Source organism: Chionomys nivalis, chromosome 19 (genome assembly GCF_950005125.1).
Source record: "Chionomys nivalis chromosome 19, mChiNiv1.1, whole genome shotgun sequence".
In the NCBI taxonomy this organism is placed as follows: domain Eukaryota; kingdom Metazoa; phylum Chordata; class Mammalia; order Rodentia; family Cricetidae; genus Chionomys; species Chionomys nivalis.
Window position 1 is genome coordinate 41,369,409 of NC_080104.1, and position 26,833 is coordinate 41,396,241.

The 26,833-nt window shown below is 49.1% G+C and overlaps 1 protein-coding gene across 1 annotated transcript in view; it reads right to left on the reverse strand.

Annotated features, from left to right (window-relative positions):
- Positions 1-26,833, reverse strand: part of LOC130890399 (cadherin-23) — a 275,653-nt gene that overhangs the window by 232,088 nt on the left and 16,732 nt on the right. Inside the window, exons 2-3 of the mRNA XM_057794329.1 lie at positions 8,689-8,760; positions 4,226-4,303 (exon numbers count right to left, since the gene is read on the reverse strand). Coding sequence (XP_057650312.1) covers positions 4,226-4,303; positions 8,689-8,755 — 145 coding nt within the window. The 5' untranslated portion in view covers positions 8,756-8,760. The remainder of the gene's footprint in view (positions 1-4,225; positions 4,304-8,688; positions 8,761-26,833) is intronic.

A 26,833-nucleotide genomic window follows, 5' to 3' on the forward strand; every position in this document is an offset into this window, starting at 1 on the left:
AGACGCAAGAGCTGAGTCCCAGGTCCTCCAAAGTGGAGAGGTGGAGCTGATGCATAGGGAGCAGCAGAGATGGAGGAAAGAAGCCCATGAAGATGGGAGAGGATTCCTGCAGACCAAGAGTTAGCCACGAATTCAGCAACATAGAGAGAGGGTGAGGGTGATCTTTATGTTGTTCTTTGAGCAGGGGTCCTGATTGATAGCCCAAGCTGTCCTTGAATTCACAATCCTCCTGATTCAGTTCCCCAAGTACTGGGGCGGTGAGCCTACCCCACCAGCCTTGGCTCATTGTTGATCTTAGCACCATCCATATGGAGTATCTAGGGTAGACTTTTAAGGCAAGCTGGAGTCAGCAACCATCTCACACTTCAGGTACCTGATGTCTGTTCATGGCCCACAGCTGGTCCCAGGTATACTTGATGGTCACTGACCTGACCAAAAATGGAGCCATAGATCTGTCCTGGCCCCCAGTCCCTCTGCCCAGGCCCTGATCCCTGAGACTGATGTTCACATCTACAGCAGGACCCACACAGACAGGAACCCTGCCGTGGGAAATGGGACTGTGTGGACAAGCCAGAGCAAGGCTGATCTACTTAATGACTTCATTTGGCTCCTATCTTCTCTGGCTAGGAGATGGTCTTCAAAAAGACAATCAGGCAGAGGGAACAGGAGCCCGGAATGGCAGAGATAGCAACAACACGTGGCTTCCACACTCTGCCCTCCTACCCCCTCCCCTGCCACATGCCACTCGGAAATTGAGGCCAGAGAATGAAACGCTGGGCAGGTAGCAGGCCAATCTCTAACCCTGGGGAGAGCACTACCAGAAACTACACAACAAAAGAGCCCTTTGCCCAGCCCTTCCTCAGATACCCTGGGGTGGGGGTGGGGGGCGCTGGTTTTGTTTTCTAATGAACTGATACATAAAACCACTTAGGGCACTGCCTTGAGACTTAGTACGTGTGGCTGTTAAAAGAACAAGTTCTACCTACATCACGTGCATTCCATTATCGTTGTGGGTCTTTTTGTTTGTTTTTGTTTTATTTTGCTTTGTTTTGTTTGAAGGCTTCAGCAGATAGAATTAGACCAGTGGGTAAGAGTTCGGGGGAAGTGGGTTTCGTATCATTATTAAGAAGGAAATTTCGTTCCTGAATTTTTCCATGGAGGAACCTTGTGGGATTACAAGCCCATCCCCAGGGGTCCAAGTCAAAGCCACATAGCATAACCCAGGAGCAGACAGCCCAGCTGCCCCCAGCTCTGGCAGTGGGAGAGCTGACATTCAACCTGGCTTGGGCTCTGGCATTGTCCAGCACGCCAGAGTCAGCTTCTCTGTGTGTTTAGCAGTCACTTGCAGGCCTCTGGTTGGCAGACAGCCTCAGTGACCATTGCTGGGCCATACAGAGTTTTGCCTCCAGGGATGCGACATTCTAGGTGTGAAAGCGAAGCTTTGGGGTTAGTGATGTTTGAAGTAAGTTCATTCCCCATCAGTCCCGTGAGGGGGATAGTCCATCACCCATTTTCAGACTGGCATACAGATTGAGAGAGGAGGCAGTTGGAAGCAGTCAGACATCAAAGTCAAGTCCCTAAGGTGTGTCCCTTTCCACATAGAATGCAAGGGCCAGGCCCCTGTACGCATGCCTGCCACATCCATGGGATGCCACACCTACCCTGTGAACAGCTCAGGCTATATGAGTGCCAAAATTCCACAAGAGACTCAGGCATTATCCTAGTCCCTAGAAACAGGCACAGCCAAACCACATTCCATTAGACGCAACTTTCCAATATCTTCTCAATCTCTCCTCACTGAAATAGAAATAAAGAACCAAAGGACAGTGAATTTGTGTCTAAGGTCATAGAACTAAGAACCAAAATCTTGGCTTCTGACTTCTAGGTTAAAGCCCTGTTGTCAAGATCCTTAAACAAAAGAAAGGGGGAAGTAAAAAATTTGCTGGTACCCTTCCTAAGAGAGAAAGTCAGAGCTGTCCCTAAGTTCCCCAGAGCCAGGATTGATACCACAGCACTAGACAGCCATTCCTGCGGTGGCTGCCAAGAGTAGCCTTCAAGGGGCTCCAGTGCTTGGGAGGGGCTCCCAGGAGCCAATCAATGCTGGCATTTGCAGAAGACAAGCCAGGGCTGCAGCCAAAGGTAACAGGAACAGGGCCCGCTGGACGGCTCCTGACGGACCTGCAGCCTAGGACTCCTTACCATCAGTGCCCACTCTGTCTGCTCTCATCCTCCTTGCACAGTGGGGCCTCTGGGCATGCCAAATGATCATGGCCCCGCAGAGTGACAGGCAGAACGCAGCCAGCCCTGCTCCCTCAGGAGGTCCCTCTGCCTTTCTCAGCCGGCCCAAGAATCAGTTAGTAGCTGGTCACCCCTCAGCTGCTGTTGTCAGCTGTGTCGATGCGTACCCTCCACCACAGAGGACCGCCCACTGTGGGCGAGGTGACAGGAGCAGGTTCAAAAGCCAGCCGTGGAAACAGTATGTGAAGGCAAGGGAGGGACCTCCCTCGCACTTCGGCCCCACCTCCTTTCATCACCCTGGGGACCACACCAGACATTCGCTCAGTCCTGGTCACCCAGGGCCCTGATTTCTTCAATCTGCCTGACATCCCTCTGTGGCCATACCATTCAGGGCTGGAACAGGCAATCATCTAGGTATATATCTGACACAAGGAGAAACAGCAAGCATGGAAGGGACTGGAAGTCCTAAGGGTGATCCACACTGCAGGCCACTGGTGTATTTGCTGCCGTGTATGTTCACTCTATAGGGCATGGTTCCCATGCAGCTCATGCAACTAAGGGCTGCTGTGAACGGAGCTCAACATAAAACCGTAACACTTCCTAAAAACATTACAGATTGTTTTTGCCTTTGTTTGTCTGCCTTTGGTTTTGTTTGTGTGATTCAATCACGTGGTTTTGAAGCTTGAACTTTATAGATGATGCGGTTACTTTGCAATGGCAAAAGTTTAGACATGCTGGGACTATACACACGTTCTAGGGTCTGCACCGTCTTGCTCACACCAGTCTGTGCTGGCTAGTTTTGTGCTGATTTGACACAAGCTACAGTCATCTAAGAGGAGGGAACCTCAGTTAAGATAATGCCTCTATAAGATCAGGCTGCAGGCAACTCTATTGGGCATTTTCTTAATTAATGATTGGTGGGGAAGAGCCCAGCCCATTGTAGGTGGTACCATCCTTGGACTGGTGCTTCTGGGTTCTATAAGAAAGCAGGCTGAGCAAGCCAGTAAGCAGCACTCCTCCATGACCTCTGCAGCAGCTCCTGCCTCCAGGTTCCTGTCCTGTTTGAGTCCCTGTCCTGACTTCCTTTGATGATGAACTGTGGTGTAAATTCGTAAGTCAAATAAACCCTTTTGTCCCCAAGTTGCTTTGGTCATGGTATTTCGTCACAGCAAGAGTGACCCAGACTAAGACCCAGTCTGTACCAGAACTGTATGAGGGACATGCCAAATGAATACACCCTCAAAATATTACAAATGCGTGACGTACCCAAAGACTACAAACTTCCCCACCAAGCCCTGAGGAGAGCAAGCAACTCCATGGGACCCTCAAGGGACTCATATATAATACCCCCGACACCGTGAAAGGGGGCTAAGCCTTTGGTAGTCATTGGCACAGCTACAGACGAGTACCCACAATCCAATCTCATTTTCTGACAAGCTTCAGGGTTCCTGGAGCTCAGCTGGGGCCTTGGAGCTGTAAGCACAGACGTCAATCTACTGCTGTTAGAGCCATACCAGGAAGTCACACACAACAGACTTGTGATGAAGAAACTGGATCGGGGTCCAGGAGGGGCATTAGATGCTCAAAGTCACCTACATCTAATGACAAAACCCAGCAAGCTCATTTCAGAAAATTATGTCATTACAGAGAAAGCACAAAGGGCCAGGAAACAAAGACACCTGCTGCCTTCTTCGAGTACCTACAAAGGCTTGAAACAACAGAAATGAGCCACTCTAAAGGATAAAACTAGTCCCAGATGGGAAAGCAGCAGTGGGGGCAGTAGTAAGCCACATTATTTAGAACACCCCTCAGCTTGAATGGGGCTCTAGGAGGGGTGGTGAGGTCCTGACCCCTCCCTTGGCATCCAAACACGAGGAACATTCCAAGGCAGGCTGGAGGTGATCGCAATCTCCAAGATCCCTTCCACTTATGGAAGGTTCATCACCCTATACTCCCCAAGCTCCCGCCAGCCCAGGTACCAACTCACCCACAGGTGTGTCCTCGCTGATCAGCAGGTAGGTGTCAAAGAAGTGATTGATGAAGAATGGCAGTCGGTTCACCTGGCCTGCAAGTCAGAGGACAAGGGTGTCAGCCTGGTGGCCCCCGCCAGCTTCCTGTATCCTACTGGGTGACACAGAGTGAATGTGGGCCACATCAGCTTCCCAAGATGGGCAGCCCAGTCACAAGTGGCTGCTGGGCACTGGCCCTAGCATGAAATGCATACAAGACTTTTAAGGTGCTGCCTCCCCATCCAAATTTGTGGATACCATCTTAGCTAACCTTTAATATCGAGGACACATTGGAATATAATTTGGATTTATCTTAGATGAAGTAAAAGATATTATTAAAATGAATTTCACCATTTCTCTTTACTTTTCTAATATGGCTCCTACAAATCCCAAGGTCACACCCGTGGGCTATGGTGGATTTCCACCAGGCAGCATGGCTTGAAGTAGAACTTACGTAGACTCTAAAGGGTCAAGGGCTTGGCTGCTCGTGGTCACCCTGGCATCCACGGCAGGGCCTGGTGTTTAGAAAGCCCTCAGAGCGTGTTTGTTGTGGGAAAAATAACAATGATAACGGTAGTGGCAGCCACTATCTCTGGAACTGCTTCTCCGTGCCAGTCCCTCATATCACCACAATCCAGTAACCAGAAAGCCAGGTGTGAAATGAGGCTGGCTGGAGTATCTCGGTCTATACGGCACCCGGACATCAAAACGTGCCCTGTTAACCAAGGGGCACTCTGACAGCACCATGTGCAGTGGGGGCTGGGAAGAGTCAGGTGACATGTGCTCGAACTGGGGGCTTCACAAAGCCCCTAACAAGCCTTCCCCATGGCTGGCTTCTCCAGTTCTCCGTTTCCTTCTGGGGGCTTCAGTAGGCTGAGGGGACTACTTACCCTGCAGTCACTGAAAACTGGGGGACAGGTCAGTTTCTGTGGTGCAGCCCCTGCTACAGGGGCTCCTACAGGGAGCTCCAGGGGCCTAGAAGGGGCAGGGACAGCTCCCGCACTCTCTTTTCTACTGACTTGGGTGCCCTTAAACTCATCCCAGGCTCCCAGAGGGTGAGAAGCTGGCATTAGGGAGGGAACTAGGGACATGCAGGAGATTGGGCATCTCTTTCTCCTCCTGCTTAGACAACCAGACTATGCTTGTTTCTGGCCTCACTCTTCCGGGCCAGCACTGCTGGTTTTTTCACTTCCTAAATTTCAAGCTTCACCTCATATCTATGTCTCTTCTTCCAGGAAGCCCTCCCTGGACCATCCCTGATGTGCACATGCACCTGCACATGTGTGTCCCTCCCTGAATCATCCCAGATGTGCAATGCACCTGCACATGTGTGTCCCTCCCTGAATCATCCCAGATGTGCACCTGTACCTGCACATGTGTCCCTCCCTGAATCATCCCAGATGTGCAATGCACCTGCACATGTGTGTCCCTCCCTGAACCATCCCAGATGTGCACATGCACCTGCACATGTGTATCCCTCCCTGAACCATCCCAGATGTGTACATGCACCTGCACATGTGTGTCCCTCCCTGAACCACCTCAGATGTGCAATGCGCCTGCACATGTGTGTCCCTCCCTGGACCATCCCAGATGTGCACACGCACCTGCACATGTATGTCCATGCTCACACAGACACCTCAGATGTTCAAACACACCTGCATGTGTGTGTCCCTGCTCACAAAGATACCTCAGATGTTCATATGCACCTGAACATGTGTGTCCACACTCACATAGACACCTCAGATGTTCATATACACCTGCACATGTGTGTCCCTGCTCATATAGACACCTCAGATGTGTACACATGCCTAAACACATGTGTCCATGTTCACAGCAGCAGTCTCGGGAAACATTGATAAAATGGCACCTCATCTTCTTTGAAACCTCCTTGTCCCACATCTAGGCACAAGGCTTCCCATGTCTCAGTTTACTTGTGTGCAAAATGGCAATAACAACAGGACTTACTTCACAGCTAACCTGGGGATTCAATGAGATTACATACATAAGGTGCCCAGTGCTATGCCTAACACACAGCAAGCTTTAATAAGTGGTAGCTATCATTAACCCTGGCATGAATAAAAGTGTTGTCCAGAGGGAGACTCTGAGACCTGCTGCAGGCCTTGGGGTTTGACATAAAGAAGTAGAGGGCCCTGGGCACCCCAAGAATGCAATAGTGGGCTAGGATTGTGGGTGGAAAATTAGTGATTGGGGAACCTTGCCTGCAGCAGCTTGATTTATTTCTAAATTTTCTTTCATAGACCTCCTGGCACCCAGGGATGCCATGTCTAAGGTTCCTCACATCTAGCACCAAGGCACTAGGCTGGAGGAGGATTAGAGAAGGCTTGCTTGAGCCTTTGTCCAACCAGAGAGCAGAGGGGCCCATGGGGTCTATGGGGACAAGGATGGGGAAGGGGCAGGAGGCTATAGCAGAGAAATGACAGACTGAGAGGGTATAACATTGTTGAGGGCCTGTCTCACTTCTGCCTCCTAGGGATGGACAAACAGTTCATTCTGGGGAGCCAGGTCCCCAGCAGAGGAGGGCCATGTGACATAGTCTGGAAACCAGAGAAGGGCTAGCAAAGGAAGATGAGTGACAAGGGAAATGGGAAGCCCCACATTCTTCAGCACCAACCCCCCAGGGTCGGCACCAGCCATCCGCCACACTAAAGGAGCAACTTTAGTTGCTTAGCACGCGTAGATGTGGTCAGCAAAGCTAGCCAGCACCCAGGCAGATCACCTATGCTTTGCTATAGAATTTGTGGGTGGCCTTAGGCCACTTGCTATGCTTCTCTGTTTTCTGTGCCCTGTGAGAGAGAGATAGCGCTACCAACAACAGGGTGAGCATCGAGTGAGCATTCATCCAGTACCCAATGTACCAGTCAGAGGACTTGATGTTCATACTGATTCACAGGATCGACCTGTGTTGCCCCTGAACTATAGACAAAGAAAAGTGCAGTCTAGGGAGGTTCAGAAGCCTTCCCAAGGGAGACCAGGGGCAGAGAGTAAAGTCTGCGTGCAGAACACCTGAACAGTCTTTGAAAGCTCAAGGGAGACAGTCATCTCCTTGAACAAGCTGGGACAAACCTGCTATACAGTTACATGTGTGGCTTTTAACGGTCTGCAGATCGCTAGTGCAGCAGAGTAGCTCAGAGAGTCCCACAGAGGCAGAGACAAAGGTTCTGACTCCTGCATGGGTCAGACCAGGAGGGGTGGTCATCTGATTAAAAATAAACGAACTAACAAACTCAGGTTGGATGACCTTGGGCCATCCACAGCCTCTCCTCTGTAAAAGGTCCTGAGACTGTGTCCTGTCTGTCTCTAAGAGTATGTGAGAATGGAATGAAGTCCCAAGCTGTTTGGATGGGAGTGAGCTCCCCACGGCTGGGGGTATTCAAGTAGGAAATGGGGACGAGGAGAGGAAACGATGCTAGTGAAACTCCAACAGGCGTGAGGCAGCACTCTGCCCTCCAGAGCCCCACAGCTCACCGGAGGGAAGAAGCAGAGAGGGGTCCCGTGGGAATGTGTTTGCATGTGTCGCCAGGCACGTGGTACCCATAGCTGTTCTCTGAGGATACCCTGGCCCTGGGAGACACTGTGCACGGCATGCCTGTAGTCCTGGCCTTCCTTCAGTGCAGCTTCCCTGTTCCTTACTATCTGCTGCCCAGAGGCAAGGACAAGGTACCCAGGTCTTCTTGGTGGGCACCAGTGGCACTGGGGGGGAGATTCCAGAAGAAGGATTGTTCTGGGCTATCACATATGTGTGCTCAGGCCACCCATGGGCATTCTGACCCCACACTCCACCCCTATCCAGGATGCCTTCTCCCCTCCACCCCCTCTAGAATGACTATCAGCCCTCAAAGGCAAAATAAACAGCTTTCCCTGCTGACCAGGTGGTAACTACCTGCAGCCCAGAGACTCTTTTTCCTCTGATGAACTTCTCTACGGCCAGGGACGTCCCTATGAGTACAGCCTGCATAGCTTGCTGTGTATTAACCCTTCACATCCTTTTCCTACTGAACTGAGCCCCCTGCATGTGAGCTGACGCCTCTGCTCCCTAGAGGTGGGATGCTATGCACACAACATCACGCAGCAGGTGTTAAAACAGAGCTGGGACACTGAACAGACCTGTGACCCCTTTCCACAGCCCAGGAAGACAGTTCATGGTCACAGATCATGGAATCTAAGAATTTCTCAAGGCTCCTCCATGGCTTCCTGGGACCCAGGCTCTGGGGACAGCCAGTATTTTCAGTCCTCTGCAAACTGCAGGAGGCCACCCGAGGCCTAGAGAGGGACGCGTGTCTTCAGTCACGTGGCAAAACATGGTCTCTGGGGTCCGAGAGCTTTAACGTTAGGCTACTGGTCTGAGCAACCTCCGGTGCAGCCTCCCCAGCGCTGGCTGGTATTAGCAGAGAGACTTACAGAGAGGGTAAGAGGGACTTACCCCAGGATCCAGACACCAACATGAGAAGCCAGAGCACAGCACAGGAATTAGCAATGGGGCCCCTCATGGCTCCTGGGAATACAAACAAGGAGAAGAAAGAGGGTGTGAGAAGCAAACTTCTGGAACTCCAGAATCCCATTTCTGAGAGCAAAGCCTGGGATGGGAACAGGGAGCAGCTCCCACGAGAAGACAGTCGGGGCCACCCACTCTCAGCCTAGTCCAGGTCTGAGTATATCAAGTGGTCCGAGAGTCCTTGGGTTTTTCCAAGACGGATGTGACAGGCAAAACTCATGGCAGACACAACGGACTTTCTGGGGACACACTCAAGGTTCAGTGTATCAAAGGACAGACTGCCACCTCTGCCCTCTGAACCCATAACCTGCAGAACAGCAGAACACTTGGGAATGGGGTCGAGCAGGAAGATGGGGCCTGGCAAGTTCATCAAACCATCCAGACCCCAGCATCCTTGTTCCAGGTTCTCATGTCCATCATATTATCTCCTAACCCTGGAGGATGAGAGGAAACTCAAGCCATTGTGTCTGTAGTGGTCTGAATGGAAATGGCTCTTATAGGCCCATAGGACAAGGCACTATTAGTATCTGTGGCTTTATTGGAATAGTTGTGACCTTGTTGGAGGAAGTGTGTCACTGGGGGTGGGCTTTGAGGTTTCAGAAGCTCAAGCCAGGCCCAGTGTCACTTTCTTTTCCTGCTGTCTGCTAGTCTAGATGTAGAACTCTCAGCTACCTCTCCAGCGCCATGTCTGCCCACATGCCACCATGCTTCCTGCCATGGGCTGCACCTCTGAAGCTATAAGTCACCTGCAATGCCTTTATCAGAGTTGCTGTGTCACTGTGTCTCTTCATAGCAATGGAGTGTCCAAGAGAGACTTCAACAGTGTCCAAGAGAGAATACCCCCAACAAACCTCTGGGAGACTGGGACTGAGCTCTGGAAAGATGCAGGCTCAGTGAGGAAGGCCCTATCCCTGATGGAGGTTGATGGTAGGCCACCCCTTCCCATCCATCACGCAGGGTCATGGTCCCTCCACATCAGGGACCCAGGATGAGATCTCCCTAATGGCCTACATCCATCTCTCCACAAAGTGAGCCTGGGAGTGAGGAACATGGCTGGCATCCATCACTCTTCCGTATGTACCCACTGGGTATCTTGTTTAAAGACTTCCCCACCTCTGGCTCATGAGACAGCTCTCGGCCACACAGCACCTTACTCAGGGAATCCCACCAGTAAGTGTAGTCAGCGCTGGTCCACAGTAGATGGTTCGCTTCCATCATCAATGACTGACTAGGAGAATGAGGAGCTAGCTGGCCCTCGACAGGATTTTGTCTGCCAATATTGGGGGCTAATTCACCAATTCAGCCCTGGTAGGGATGGTTTCTGTCTCTCAGCCCATGTCCTGAGCAGATAGTGAAGTGACTCCCACAGATATTACAACCAATGACATGAGATGGCCCATGGAGCAGTTTTGTTATAACTCTTATGTGCATTTAAAACATCCTAATTACAGAAGAAAACGGCCACCGGGCTGCATTTCATAACGATATGGTTCTCCATTCCTCAGCATTTCCGCCTCTGTGAGTTTCCACATGTTCACAGCCCACCTCAGGGGCTCAAGGGCTGGAGAGCTCACAGGATGAGCAAGGAAGGGAAAGGAGAAAGCTGCTGGATTGGTGGAAGGGGGTTCAGCTGTGGGAAAGCAGCCCCTGCTAATGGTTTGGTCGAATGGGGGTGGGGGTGGGGGGGCTTCTGACTTAGTAAAAAATTTGGAATCTGGACTTCTATATGAACCGGACACTTAAATATTGGTAGATAATTCCTGAGAAGCACTTTGTACGCCAAGCATGGTCCATCCAACAAGTAGAGTGGGCATTGACCTGGCGGTCCTCCCACCAAGCCTTCTCTTTCTCCATTACGTTCCCACCCTGTACTTGCTTGAGTCTCTGTAATGGCTGCTGATCTCTGCAGCAACTTGCGGGCCACGGGGCGGGGTAGAGAGTTTGCCTAGCTAGAATCTGCTAGTGAGGGCTGGAGTGTGGCTCAGGGGTAGAGTGTCTGCCAAGAATCCACCAGTGAGGGGCTGGGGTGGGGCTCGGAGGCAGAGTGTTTACAGAGAATCTGCTAGGAAGGGGTTGAACTGTGGCTCAGAGGTAGAGAACTTGCCTAGAATCCTTCAGTGAGGGACTGGAGTGTGGCTCAGGGGTAGAACACTGGCCTAGGACCAACCAGTGAGGGGCTGGGGTGTAAATCTGAGGTAGAATGTCTGCCTAAAATCCACCAGGGAAGTTCTGAGGGTGTGTAGCTCAGCAGTACAGCCCTTACCCAGAATCTTCCAGTAAGGGGGAGCTAGGGGTATGGTCAGCAGTAAAGAGCCTGCCTGGGGCCCGTCACTGAGGGGCTGGTGGCTCTGCGGTAAAGCACCTAGCTAGCATATGAAGGGACCCGTTTCATCTCCAGCCCTAAAGAAAAAAAATTTTTTTAATTAAATTTTAAAAGTCATTTGTTTTTCTCCCACCATGACATTCACAGACGACCCTCTAGGCCTATGTGACTTAGACCTGCCTCCTTTAGTAGCTAAAAATAGCCTGGCAGGGGCTTTCCTTCAACAGAGAGAGCTGTCCCTTCTGACATGTATCTGGATTCTTAACCCTACAGGCGAGGCTACTGAGGGTTTTTCTCTCCGTGTAACTGTGTTAGGGCTCTGCTATTCAGTGCTACTCAGAGACCAGGACATTGCAGGGTCAATTAAACACAGACCCCAAGTGTATTTGTTGGCCTTCATTCGATGTCACCAGATTCCCTTCTGGGACCGGTGGCAGCCATTTGCCGTCCCTCCTGCAGTGTGCGGTAGGGCCCAGGTGCCCAACGGCAAGCCATTCCTCTTTTTAAATGGCTGCCAATCGGACATGTGAAAAAACGGCACAACATCCTCCCTTTCATTTGCATTTCCCTAACTACTGGTGAGGTCGAGCACGAGGCCTTTTTCTAAACATCCGCGCCACTTCCCATCTGTTATCTCAAATTATCCTATCCGGTCGCGAAGAGAAGCCAGGCAGCATCCCTGATTTACAATTGGAGAAACCAAGGCACGGAGCGATTGAGTGACAATCTGACACCCCGTGGTGAGTGACTGTCTTTAGGAAGGAAAAGAATCTGCAGCCCTCTGCCGTACCAAACCAGATGTTAGGGGAATTAAACATCTGTTAGGAGCATCACCCAGAAATAGCTGGGGGAATTCACGCCACGCTGCCGGGAGCAGCGGGAAGTTCGTGGCACACACCAGGAGGAAGGAAGGAAAAAAATGGAACATTCATTAGAGGATTCTGCCAGTCAGGGGCTTTGCACGGGCAGTTCCTTTACTCAGACAAATATCTTAAGTTATTCTGGTCTCCATTCTACAGATGATAAAACTGTGATTAAGAAAAGTCACACCCTGGGGTGGGGAGTCGAGCTGGTATACCATCACACTGTGCTCTGGGACTCCCTTTTCTTACAGGTATTGTTTCTTTGGGGGAACGGTGTGACTGTATGCATAGGTGTGCTCCCACAAGCCTGTGCGTGTGGAAGCCAGAATCCAACAACTAGTGTGTTTCGATCGCTTTCCATTTTATCATTTGAGACACGGCCTCTCGCTGAACCTGGATCTCCCTGTTGGGCTAAACTGGCTGGCCAGCATGACCCCAGAATCTACCCGTCTTTCCCCAAGGCACCTCCAGAACAGGGGTTGCAGGTGCATGCTGCCACGCCCAGCTACTCTGTGGATCCCAGAGATGTGAAGGCAGGTCCTCACACTTCACCCTCTGGACTATCTTCCCAGCCCTGTTTTGCTTTGTTCTTTTCAGACAGGCTTGCTCTTTAGCCAAGAATGACCTTGAACCCACAAACGCATTACAAACCCAAACTGGTTTCTTTACATATGAGAAGGTGGCCCCTCCCTGCAGAAACACCTGTGTTCAGAAGGAAGCGCTTCTGCCCAAAGGGAGCCACCTAACACAGTTCGCAGGCCTGTATGATGCTTGCCCCATCCCACGGGGCCAGGTCAAGGTCACTGAAGCATTCTGGGTTCCAACCTCCCTCTGTAGACGTCTGTCCATCTCCTTCTCTTCTCAGACCATCAAACTGGCTCAGTGCCCCAGCTGTGAGTCAAGGGAGACCAAACACATCCCATGCTCTGAAGGCTTCTATTCTCAGTCTCTCTATCCCTAGTGGGAGACCATGGTCCAGACCCTAACCTCATAACTTCCAAAGGATGAAGGCAAGCAGCCCGGCTGGAACTGGTCCATACTGGTCCTTGGTCATCCCTGAAGCTCCAGACGTCATTCTTCTTTGGCCCCATCCCTTTGGCAATTTATATTTTGCAGAAGAGATAGTGTAAGATCATCCAGGCCACGGGCAGTGTGCAGAGGCTGCGGCCTGACTCACAGATGGCCATTTGGATGGACACTGCCTTCTCCCACTGCAGTGATGGCAGGGACTCCCCTGGGAAAGCCTACCTTTGCAGTACTCTGGGCTGCAGCTCCCCAGCCTCCTGGCCCTCCCTTTTCACATAGCCTGGCCCTGTAGTTTTCTCTACCACAGGTCGCAAGTTCCCAACCTGGAGATGTGGCCAGTGTACCCCCTCACCTCTCCACACAAACCCAGAAAAGAGATACACCCCTCATGCTGGGCTTCCTGCCTAGGTCTGCAAGTTGCCAGAAACATGTACATGCAGGTTCATAGTCAGTAAGCCCCCAGATCTTACAGGTACCTGGCTTAACAATCCTTCACATACACAGAAAAGCTTTCGAAAACTTCCCAAACAGCTCCACTGCCAAGGAGACACAGAGCCAGGTCCTAAACCATTATGGCCACCCGTCCTTGTGACAACCTCGCACCAAGCCCTATGGATGAGCAGGGGTCAGAGCATGGCTGTAGGCATATGCTAGGACAAATGAGAGTCACCAACATAGAGGATCCCAAGGTACCTGAGAGAGCTACACAAATGTCCAAGTTCCATGATGCTAATGTCCAGTGTGTGTGTGTGTGTGTGTGTGTGTGTGTGTGTGTGTGTGTGTGTGTGGTGTGCCAGGCATTCTACACACTGGGGCTCGGAGAAGTTAAATAACTTGAGTGAGGTTGCAAAGTTAGTAAGTGATTGGGTCTGGAGTTGAACCCCATTCTGAAGGCCAGCATTGTCACTCCTGGTCTCAGACCCCAGGTGTCCTGAGTTCAGATGTACGTTGGGTGATGCAGTGGAGGGTAGCAGGCAAGATTCTGCATCTGCTGGGCAGGCCATTGAATCAGATTTTGGTCCTAATATCTCAAAGCCTAGGCCAGTAGGGAGACCAGAAAGAGGGGCTGAGCTAGGGTTGGCAGAGGGAACACTGTGCATGACCGTACTGGAGTGACCTTCTGCGCACTAGGCATTGTACCAGACTCCAGGGTACGGGAAAGAAAGGTCCAGCCCCTGCCTGGGGGCAGCTGATGCTCCACCGAAGGGCTTGGCACAATCAGAGTTGTGGGGGGAGAGGGGTTCTGTTAGGAACAGGAAGGAGGAGAGAGAAAAGAATAGGGCAGGACCCTCTGAGGGTCACTGGGGTGAGAATTCTCTGAGGGTCACTGAGACATGGATATACGAGGAAGCAGGGGAATGAGCCATGTGGACACCTGAGGGAAAACGTTCAAGCAGGAGCCTATGCAAAGGTCCTGGGGCAGGAACATAGCTAGCTAGCATGGCTGAGGAACAGGGAGGGATAGCATGACCTATTAGAGAGCACACAATGGAGGATGATGAGACAATAAGGACAGGGAGGTCACAACCATCACGGACACCTTGAGCACTGCTGGCTGTGTGGCTTGGATTCTGAAACAGCCCCTCGGCTGCTGAGTGGAAAGTGCATGTGGGCGCAAGGGTGGGAGGAAGCTGACTGGGGAGGAGAAAACTAGAGATGCAGGCCAGAGCTAATGCAAGTGCCCAGCAGGAGACAGGTGTGACACATGTCACTGTATGGGCTTTATCCCAGCAAAAGCAGAGGGGGGCTTCCTTTCAGAGATGACATACCTCTCTACTAGGAAGAAGCATGGTGACTCTGGCCAAAGCACCAGGAAGGTAGAGACCCAAGGCCAAGGAGGCTACAGTGAAGCCACCAAGGGGCAAGGACCAACACACAGAATGGGCCTGCTGAGTTGGGCCCAGCTGCTGATGAGGAGGTCACAATGCTGAGTAGGTAGCTGGCTGGGGTGACGGTCCATGGATCTAGCCCTCCACAGTCTCCTAAGATGGAGCATTATTGGTGAGTGGTAAAGAGGAGGGGGTGGGAGCTAGCTTGAGGAAGAAGGACACAGAGGTGGGGGGGGCGGGGTCTCCCCTGAGGCTCTATCTCAGCCTGGACTTTCCCCATATTGCCTTTTTCTCTTTCTTGCCCACTAAGAAGTGAAGAACAGCACATCCCTCTGTCGGGATGTTCTGCCAGGCACGTGGGGCTAAGTAGCCATGGGCCAGGTCCTGAGTCAAATTGAACCCTTCCTCTTTAAATTGTTTAGTCTAGTGCTTGTGGCAGTGACCAAAAAAAAAAAAAAAAAAAAAGGCTATAAACTGCTCAGGGAATGGCGGCCATCCATGCCTCTACCTATGGTAAGCCCAGCCATACCACCTTCCTGCTTCAGAGGGAGCTGGTCAGGAGGGCATGCCACACCCCAAAAGTGGGGCATTCATAGGTGCAGAACAGTCAACACCAGGCCTCAGAGACAAAACGCAGACCTGCAGCATGGCTCCAGCTGAGGACTAACAGAAAAAAAAAAGCATGTGTCTGGGTATTGTTCACATACTACATGCATGCATACGCACACACTTCCATGCATATGCACATCAACATACATGTTTATGCGCACACACATGTATCCACATATACACAAACAGGCTGGGCTCTGTGACTTTCAAGGAGAGTGTCTAAAATACGCTCATTGTCCAGGTGAGGCCCCCAGCATGGCCCTAAAGGCTTCCCTACCCTGTCTCATTCCATTGTCTGGGCAGGAGGAAGCCACATTCCTTGCCAACCTGAAGGGATCTTTCCACACACCTACAGACCCCTCACACCATGCCAGAGGAAGGTCCTGCAGCCTGGCTTCCCAGACTGGCTGCTCCTTGCCGAGATGACAGCTGCCCATATCCCCATCCTTTGGGAAACAGACCCCGTTCCCAGGCAGGATGACCACCACAAGCAGTTCCCATTTTTCCCCGAAGCCTGAGCAGGAGTGAAGGACCGACCACTTTCTGGCAAGAAGCAGTGTCCCCTCACCCCAGCAAGCACGAGGAAAGGCTAGCAGAGCAGAGGGAGGGAAAGGGCAGAGGGTGGCATCTGAGCAGCGTTTTGCTTTCTCGGGAGGGAGAGATTTTCACAGCAGGGTGCCACGATTTAGTTGGAACAGTTATGAATTCCCATAAAATCAGACGCACTCAACTTTGAATGGCAACATGCTGCTGAAATCAAACACAATGCAGGGGATAGCCATGTCACCACACACCAAGAGGCTTGAACATGCACGGCGCCTGCCAATGACACCCTTAGACCACTCGTGGACTGGCCACTGCCTGTCACCATGGGCCACACTTCAAAGTCCACAGTGTCTAGGCCAACGGGACAGAAGGGAGGGGTACAGTCACCCTATTCTGACCTTGCATTTTTCCCAAACTCTCATCAAGTGACATTGGAGAGGTTGGGAACCAGCAGAGATAGAGGGCTATCACCTGAGACCCCAGGCAAGGGTGCGACAGGGGTCTAGCATCTTTCAAGGGAGGCTTTGAGTCCTCCACCTATGCTTCTTCAAAAGGACATTGGAAAAAACATACATTGTATTCTTCTTGCAATCTACGGGCATAGTGGATAACTATGAAAAATGGACAGAGCAGGAAGCCAGTGCCCCTGCCAGCTAAGTCACATGTCTCCTTTCCCAGGACTCCCTGAAGTATGGTCTGAGAAGGACGTGGCATACACAGTCCTCCCACTCTTATAAAAAAGAAAAAGAAAAAAAGGAGGCCTGTAATCTTAGAGGGTAAAAGCACTTGACAACCTGAGTCCAATCCCCAGATCCCATGGTGGAAGCAGAGAAACCACTCCCAAGGATTGTCCTTTGAAATCCATGGGCATGCCATAGCACACATACACAACAACAACATTCTAAAAACGCAGAAGGGTTAAAGTACCTACTAACCCATCCTGAAGACCTGAACTCACTGCCCCCCTCACCCAGAACCACATTTCTTTTCAAAGAGCCAGGCATGGTGGCGAGCACTTGTAATCTCAGCACTAGCAATACAGACACACAAGAATCCCTGGAGCTCACTGCCTGGTCAGCTACTCTAATTGTGACCTCTGGGCTAATGAGAGATACTGTCTCAAACAAAACAAAACTAAGTGGACAAGATCTGAGGAATGATACCTCAAGTTGATCTCTAATATCACATGTTACATACATGTATGCACATATACTTGATAAAAATAAATAAAACCACATAGTGTCCACATTCTACTCCTGGATGGACAGATGGGTGGGTGGGTAGATGGGCGGATTTAGAGACTGAGTCTTGCTTTAATGTTCAGGCTGGCTTTGAACTCCTGGACTCTGGTTCTCCCACCTCTGCCTTCCCAGTAATTGAGAGAACGGGTGCAGTTACCCTGGAGGGTGATGACATCATGCTTTACAGCAGCTGAGGGCATCTCGGTGTAAGAGAGGTGTCCTAGCTAAGGTCACTACTGCTGTGATGAATACCATGACCAAAGCAACCTGGGGAGAAGAGGGTTTATTTCAGCTTACACTTCCAGGTAATGGTCCATCCCTAAGGGAAGTCAGGGCAGGAACTCAAACAGGACAGGAACCTGGCTGCAGGAACTGATGCAGAAGCCATGAAAGAGTGCTGCTTTCTGGCTTGCTCCCCATGGTTTGCTCAGCCTGCTTGCTTATAGAATCCAAGGCCACCAGCCCAAGGATGGTACCACCCACCATGGGCTGGGCCCTTCCCCATCCCCCTTCAATTATTAATTAAGAAAATGCCTTACAGATGGATCTTATGGAGGCATTTTCTCAGCTAAGGTTTCCTCCTTTCAGATAACTCTAGCTTGTGTCAAGATGACATAAAACTAGCCAGCACAGGGGGCAATGTGACTGAGCCAGTGCTCTGATGACAGCCCACTAGATTAGTTTTAACATTTCATTTTGGCAAAGAGATTTGCGGTAGATCCTCGCTCCCAAATCTACACATGTGATTAGGTGTTGGGACTTAGGAACTGTATTATCACGCAGCTGCTGTCAAATACACTCTAAGGTAGTGGTTCTCAACCTTCCTAGTGTGCAACCCTGTCATACAGTTCCTTGTGTGATGGTGGCTCCCAAACATAAAAGTTATTCATTGCTACTTCATATCTATAATTTTGCTTTTATTATGGATCTTACTGTAAATATCTGCTATGAAGACTATGTGGGATGCAACCCCTGTGAAAGGGCCATTCGATCTCCAAAGGGGTTGAGACCCATAGGTTGAAAACTACAGCTCTAAGGACTGTACCCTACGCTACACTGCCCTAGTCAGGACACCATGAAGCTATTGCTCTTTCAGACTATTGTCCTGGAACTTGTTCTTGCAGACCAGGCTGAGACACCTAAGGTTCATCATCATCAAGGTACAAGGGCAAGAGAGGAGTCAAGTTCAGCTTCCTCCTCTCCCCGACTTCAGTCAAGGTTAGCAGGCTGCACCAAGGTTGGCCAGGCCCGGCACCTCGCTGACACTTCCTGTGTCTGTCACCTGTGTCCTTGGCTGGGCTGCCTCTCTCCTTGGAGCACCACTGACCTCACCTTGTGTGGCCAGCCCTGCTCTCCGGGCACAGTCCTAGAACCACCTGGTGCCATTCTGCATCCTCCGGGAAGGGGGTTCTCAGCATCCCTCATCCTTCCCATATTATTACAGGCATCTACTCCAGCATGGGGATGAGAGAACAATCCAGAGCCATTGAACCAGCTTAACCTCAGTGCCCTGAAAGCAGAGCCTAGCTCCTCCCATGAGCCATCTGCCCATGAGGGCTCCCATTCGAAGGCACAGCAATCTCATTACTTTCCTGAGGTTCCTGTCTTTACCTTTCCCACCTGAGAAAACTCTGCCTCCATCCATGCAGTGAGTAAGTGACTAGCTTCCTCACACCCAGCCAGAACCACATTCCTTCCTCCCTTGAATAAACTCCTGCCTTCAGCTCACCAGGCTCAGCTCTCTCTTCAGTCATCACAGTGGCTGGTTGGACTCTTGATCCCAAACTTGGATGGACATTTGTACACCAGTTTTTAAAACAGCATTATCTTCCCAGGCGGTGGTGCATGCCTTTAATCCCAGCACTCGGGAGGCAGAGGCAGGCAGATCTTTTTGAGTTCGAGGCCAGCCTGGTCTACAAGAGCAAATTCCAGGACAAGCTCCAAAGCTACAGAGAAACCCTGTCTCGAAAAACAAATAACAAAAAAATAAATAAATAAAACAACAACAAAAAACAGAAAACAAAACAAAAACCAAACAAACAAAAAAAACTAAAAAAAAAAAACAGCATTATCTCAATGGCCAAGAAGCTGGATCCACTAAATACACACTGCTCATAACTGAATAGAGACGCAAAATGCAGCACATGTGTACAGTGGGAGAATCTTCACCTCTAAAGGTAGGGAAATCTGGGTCAACCAGATGGCTCAGCAAGCCTGGCGAGTCTAGTTCAGTCCCCAGAGTCCACATAAAGAGAGAAGGAAGAAATAAACTCCACAAAGTTGTCCCCTGACCTCCACACATGTGCCACAGTACACTCACAAAAGGAACATGGATCATTCACACATACATGCATGATGCACACACACACACAATTTTTTTTTTTATTTAAAGGGTCGGAAAACCTGGCCCACACTAAATCAGGGGAAAATTCAATGTATTAGGCTAAGGGCAATGAGGCAGACACAACAGGGCATCTGACCTTATGATCCCTCTCACATGAGCCACCTGGGCCTGTCACATTCACAGGAAGTTTAAGGATAGTGACAGGTGCCGACGAGGGGAGAATGAGGCACAGCTTCAGTTTCACATGATGGAAAGTTCCAGATGATGGACGGTCATGAAACTGTCCAATGGCATTCAGTGCCACAGAACTGGGCACTTTAAATGGCCAAAATGGTCAACTTGATGCTATGTGTATTTCATGGCAATAGAGATGTAATACAAAAGCAGGGCACGTGAATAACTTGAGCACTTCTCATGCTGCTGCTTTTAAAAAGGTGCCCCAGGACACAGCAGGGTCCATAGATGGCATGCCCATTTCACACACACATAGACTGAGCCCTGCCAGGGGATCAGCCAGTGTGGTTGGAGCATGCCAGAAGTTCTGTGAAGACAGTCTGTCTTTAAAAGCAACCTTTGACTCATTAAGAGGAAAAGCATCCTAATTAGCCTAGCTACCCAAAGGCTGGCGTGTGTTCCTGAGTTGATGTGCGCTTCCTGTCCCTAGAGATATGTAAGCTGTGGCTAAAGGTCCGTAAGGGGGTCACACCGGCAACACACAGCTCCCCGCACTACCTCACCGTGCTCTGCCTCCAGTCTCTTTATATGAGTCACTTTCTCCCTGCCACCCCAAAACCACTTTCTAACCTTTGCTAAGGACAAGGATATCTTTTTTTTTTAAATACTCAATTTAAAAAAAAATTTCACATGTGTATGAGCAATACACAAATCATAATTCTTAAAAATAACAAATTGCAGGCCAGAGTAATCATAAGTAAATTGATATTGATAAATAAGCTTTTCTCCAGAGCAGTAGGTGGTTTATTTTAATCTAATGAGTTTTGTATTTTCTCAGCTTTCAGATGCCATGATGAAGGGCTGTCTGCAATAGAATTACGACGCTCTCCAAAATATTGTAATTTAATGCCTCATTTTGTCAAGACTTTCTGGAAAATGAGATTTGTTCCCAGTGAGGAATTTTACTTGGCTTTTCCCCACGTGCCCCCACCCACCTCCCTAGGCATAGGGTGCTCTTTGGGTTGAGCTGAGGGAAATGAAGGTGAAGAGGCAGGCAATAGGACAAGGGACCAGGCAGGGACACCACGGGACCATTCCTGGCTGGACAGAGCTGCTGGGTAGCTGTGTTGTGTCCACTGCCCACTCTGTGCTCTCCACCACCCTGTGAGGATGGAGGGTGGGCAGGCCTCCCTTTTCTCATAAGGTGCTAAAAGGGCTCTTGTCTGGGGGTCTGCAGAAGTGGATAAGGACCCAGAGACTCCTACAGAGAGGAGAAAAAAGACCCACAGGTGGGGAGGAGAAACCACAGAAGGAAACAAAGCTGTGTCTTGGATGTCTCCTAGGACGGGGTCTCAATAACACCCCAGCTAGCCTGGTATTCTGTAAGTAACACTACTGATGCCCTGAGGAAACTTCTAGAAGGAGGCCGTACCAAGAACTACAGAGAACAGATCAAGAGGCTGAGACAAGCAGCCAAACTCACAAGGAACACATCCTATTTCCCACTGGGTGTGTGAGTCTGAGTAGGCAGCTGTACTGCCCAGTGCCTCAGTTTCCCTTGCCTCCAGGAAGAGGGTTGTTGGAGACCAAATGAGGCATTGCTTTTCCTGTCCCGCGCACAGCTTCACACGAGCAAGCGCACACCGACCACTAGAGTAGAATCCTTGTCACCAACATCACAGCCATGGTCATTATTTTTGCCATCATCAATGTCGACATCATCACTCTTGTCTTCATTATTGACAGATATTGTCACTATCATTGTCAATATCATTGTTGTCATTCACCACCATGGCCACTGTCAGCATAATCATCATCATCGTTGTCATCACCATTGCACCAGCTGCCGTCACCATTGTGGTCATCATTGCCATCATCATCACTGTGGTCAGCATCATCCATCACCATCCTCATCACTACAATCATTAGTTGTCATAGTTACACCTCTTTGCCACCATCATCACTGTCTTCAATATCATCATCATTAATATTATCATTCGTGTGTGTGTGTGTGTGTGTGCATGTAGCACTCCTGCACACATGTAACTAGCAGAACGGACTTTAAAAGCCAGAGTTTGATGTCTCTCTAGATTCTTTGGAAAGTCTTTTGAGTTTTTACAGGTGCCCCACTCAGTATCCAAAAATAAATTTAAGGGTTAAGGAGATGGCTCAGTTGGTAAGGTGCCTCCCACATAAGGATAAGGAGCCAAGTTCAAATACCAGCATCCATCATAAAAGCTGAATTTATGGCAGATCTCAGAGCTCACTTGCCAACTAGCCGAACCAAATTCAGGGGAGACCCTGTCCCAAAATATAAGGTGGAAAGGGGCAGAGAGAGAGATCTCAGAAGTCAGGAGAACTTCTTCTGTAGCATGAGGACCTGAGTTTGGATCCCAGCACCCAAGTGACAAGAAGGTAAAGTCTCAATGCACCTGTAACCCCAGCACTAGGCGGGATTTCTGGCACAGACTAGCTGAGAGCCTACTTATCAAACAGAAGTTCCAGGTTCAGGGAGAGACACTGCCTCAAATGAGTAAGGAGAAAGCGACAGACGTGAACACCAATGACCTCCTATGACCTCCAGGAGTGTTGTCTGTGCATACGCAGCACACCCACACACTTGCTCATATCACACTCACCGGTGTTCACATACATTACCACAATACATACACAGAAGAAGACAAAATAGAGAGTCATTAAGGGAGATATTCAACACTGATGTCTCGTCTCCACATGCGTGTGCACACAGCCACATAAAGAGGGCATGCAGCACACACAGTAAATAAATAAACTTGAACAATAAAATATGTCATTCGATGTTGCAAAAGAGACCACCCAAATGGCAAATCTCCTTTCCTAATAAGCCCACTCTGCCTTCTAGATGCTTCTGTTCCCTTTTGGACATCTGGTCTCCACAGTCACACCATTAACCTCTTGGAGCAAGTCGGTCATTCACTTGACAAACTCCCCCTGAGTCTCAACGACAAGATGGACTGAGGCTTAGCAGGTGTCAGGACTACCTATGCCACAGCTGGTATGAGTGACTGTTGTGGGAATTCATTTAGCCAATGGCTTTTAGGTACCAGCCCTTAGGGCGTGATCTGAGGGGCTATGTGTGGACGGATAAATGCAGAGAAGAAGCATGCTTGCTCTCTTAGGAGGTCAGAGCAGAAACAAGCCTGTGCAGTTGTTCACGTCTCCCCGGGGCAGAGCTTCCACCTTGTCCGGTATTCTGTGAGTCTGTGTTTTCCCTTTGAGTCCCATTTCCTTCTTATCAACACGATAAAGACAATCCGTAACTCTAGCAATACCTCTCGCTTTAAGTGACTTCCGCCCTCAGTGGCACTTCAGGTTTTTCAGGCACAACCATTCTGGCTGGTTCTTTCACAGTAGCCCCTTCTAAGTTCACCGTCCCTTAAAAAGCCAGTCATTGGTCTGAATTAAGAAAGTCTAAGGTGCCCACTTCTGATTTTCAAACTAAGCGGGATGAAACTCGATGACACATATATCCCATGTTTAGAAGTGATGCAAGCAGTCGCTCACACTGAACTGTAAAGTACATCCACGAACAGTGGCCTGCTGGAGTGCAGAGATATAAGAAATGTGTGAGAGGAAATGAGAGATGCCTAAGCTGCAGGACCTGGAGATGGGTCGAGGGGACGATGGTGATGGTGATGACAGTGGTGGCGAGGATGATAATGTGATATGGTAATGGTAATGGTGGCCGTGGCGGTGGCAGTGATAATGGTGGTGACTATGGTGATGGTGAGGATGATGGTGGTGATGATTATGGTGATAGCAGTAGTGATGATGGTGATGTTGAGGATGACAGCGTGACGGTGGTAGTGATAATGGTGATGATGGTGGTGACAAGGATGTCAGTAGGCATGGTGGGGATAATAACAATGGTGGCAACTGTCTTTTCTTGGGCTTAATGAAGAATTAAAAGCTACATGATAAATTCCAAAAATAAGAGCCAGGCTAGTGGTGCATGCCTTTCATCCCAACGCTTGAGAGGCAGAGGCAGGAGGATCTCAGTGAGTTCAAGGCCAGCCTCACATACATAGAGAGCTCCAAGTCAGTCAGGGTTACCTAGTGAGACCTTTCTCAAGAAGAAAAAATCCAAAAATGAATAACATAATAACTTTAAGTCAAGGTCTGAAGAGATAGGCTTGACAGGGAATTAGATACGGCCGAAGAGAAGACAAGCAAACTGGAAACAGTTGAGTGGGAAATAGCTAGAATGAAGCACAAACAGGAAAACACAGATGGAATGTTGGTTCTCAAAAACAGCTTAAGAGATACATGGGATACGATAAGACCTAAGTCTCAAAGGAAGAAGAGAAGAAACCAGAAGGAAAGAATATGGAGGACTCATTAGCTGACACTCTTCTTATACAGATCAAAGATATCAAGCTACAGGTGAAAGACATGCTGTGTACATAAGGCAAGTAATCAAACTCTGATTGCTAAAAAACAATGGCAAAAGAAATTTTTTTAAAAAGGGAACAGTCAGAAAAATTCACATTAAATTCAAAGATGCTAAAATTTAAGAGATAACTTGTTAAAAAAAAAAAAAGAAAGAAAGAAAATATGGGAGCCAGAAAACACTGAATTGGAAATAATTTTACTGAAAATTCAATACTCAGTAAAATGTCCCCTGAAAGTGAATGGGTAATGAATACATTGTGGTATGAACAACAGCAGATTGGCAGGGAAAAGGGAGGGCTTCTGAAAATAAAAAATTTATTCCTAAGAAAATGTAAGTGCTGGCAAAATGGCTCAGAGGTCAAGACTGCTTACTGCTCTATCAAAGGACCTGAGTTCAGCTTCCAGTACCTACATTAAGTGGCTCACAAAAGCCTGTAGCCCCAGTTCCCAAGGACCTAGCACTCACTTCTAGCATCTGTGGGCACCTGCGCACGCACGCGCGCACGCACACACACACACACGCACACATGTGCACACACATGTACAAACAAATACACACACACACTAAATCTTAAATGAAAAACAAAGACGGAAACATGAAGCGTGAGACTTCATTTCAAAAATTAAAAGAACAATGAAACAAGAAAAAATGAAAAATAAAGAACATCAGACTGAATAAGAATAAAAATATTTTTATAATGTAAAATGCACGCACAACTGAAGTCTGTGCCTGCGGGGTACACACCTGCTGCCACCTGATCCCCACCTCAGAGACACTTGTACAGCCATGTCTATCCACCATTCACAACAGCGAGAAAATGGAACCTGCCCAGCTGTCCATCAGCACCCAGAGGGGTAAGAAAAATGAATACATACACATGACATGTTATCAGTCACAAAGAAAACAAGATCCCAGCATTTCCAGGAAAATGGACTGAACTAGAAATTATCATATTAAGTGAAGTGTGACCCAGCCTCAGAAAGATAACAACTGTATGCTCTTCCTCTACATGTATGGGGGGGGGGGGTATAGGTCACCAGACTAGAGAGAGAACTATGAGTGGGGAATGGGGCTTATGGGAGGGGAGAGTAACATTTGTGGCATGCAAGCAGAAGAGGGGTGCAGTGCGGGGGGAGAAAGAGCAATAAAAACCAAGTTTGTATGAAAGTGACTGATGAAACCTGAGACTTTGTATGTAAATTTTTAAAAATAATAAAAATAAATTAATAATGTAATTAACACCTGGGTGTGGTAGCCAGGCAGAGGTGGCACAGGCCTTGGGACGCAGGGACAGGCAAAACTGGGTTTGAGGCCAACCTGGTCTACAGAGAGAGAGAGTGTGTGTGTGCCAGGACAATCAGGGCTACTTAGAGAAATCCAAACAAAACAAAACAAACAAACAACAACAAAGAGCTGGGTGTGGTGACTCACACCTTTAATCCCAGCACTTGGGAGGCAGAGGTGGGCGGATCTCTGTGAGTTCGAGGCCAGCCTGGTCTACAAGAGCTAGTTCCAGGACAGCAGGACTACATAGAAAGACCTGTCTTGGGAAGGGAGGGAGGGAGAGAGGGAAAAAAAAAACACCCCCCTCAAAAAAAAAAAAAAAAGAAGGAAAAAAAAGAATTGTGTGATGAATAAAGCAGTAGAGGGAAAACTGGAACTAAAAAAAATCACCAAAGAGCATTTAAAACCCAAAGGAAAATAACAGTGTAATAAAAATGGGAAGATGGAGCCAGGGAGGTGGATCAGCAGGGAAAGGCGCCTGCCAACGAGCCTGAAAACCCTACTTTGATTTCTGGGACATACACAGGGCAAGGAGAGAACTGACTCTTGCAAGTTGTCCTCTGACCTCTATGCTTGAGTCACAGCATTCGAGTGCCCACACATATATACAAATAAATACTTAATAAATAAATGGAAAGTGTGCGTGTTCTGCGAATATCTTAAATGTAAATGGAGCAAAAACTCAAAAGACAAAGGCAGACCAGATTTCAAAACAACTGCATTCTTTACAGAACATGCATTGGGCTGTAGAGATGGGATGTCTTAAGCAGTTAAGAGTCTCGCGTTCAATTCCCAGTACCAACACAGAGGCTCACAACCATCCGTAACTACAGTTCCAGGAAATCCAACACCCTCTTCTGGCCTCTGCAGGCACCAGGCATGCATGCAGTGCACAGACATATTCACACAAAACACTCATACACATAAAATACATACATACATACATACATACATACATACATACATACATACATACAATGACACATAAACAAGGAACAAGAGCTGATTTCCCAGACCCACAGGGGGAGGGAAAGAATCTGACCTCTGACCTCCACAGCCACACAGCCACACACATGCACACACACGCACGCACACACGCACACATACACACTGAATAAATAAAGTGAAATAGGAGGACCATGAGGTGCCTTTGCTGTCCCTGACTTGAAAAGCAGTGAATGATAAAGTCCTCATAAGATACAATCAAAACTAAAACTGACACACAAAACGCTAAAATCCTAACGGTGCTGTGACACTGAGAATTGAGAACTACAGTTTATAATCTTCCCGACAAGAAGGAAGCCTAAGTCCACACAGCTGCCCACCCAGCCACTCGACTGCTAAGGAGAACACAGCACACAAACCTTCCCAGAGTTCCCAGGAAAACAGGAAGAGGCAGGAA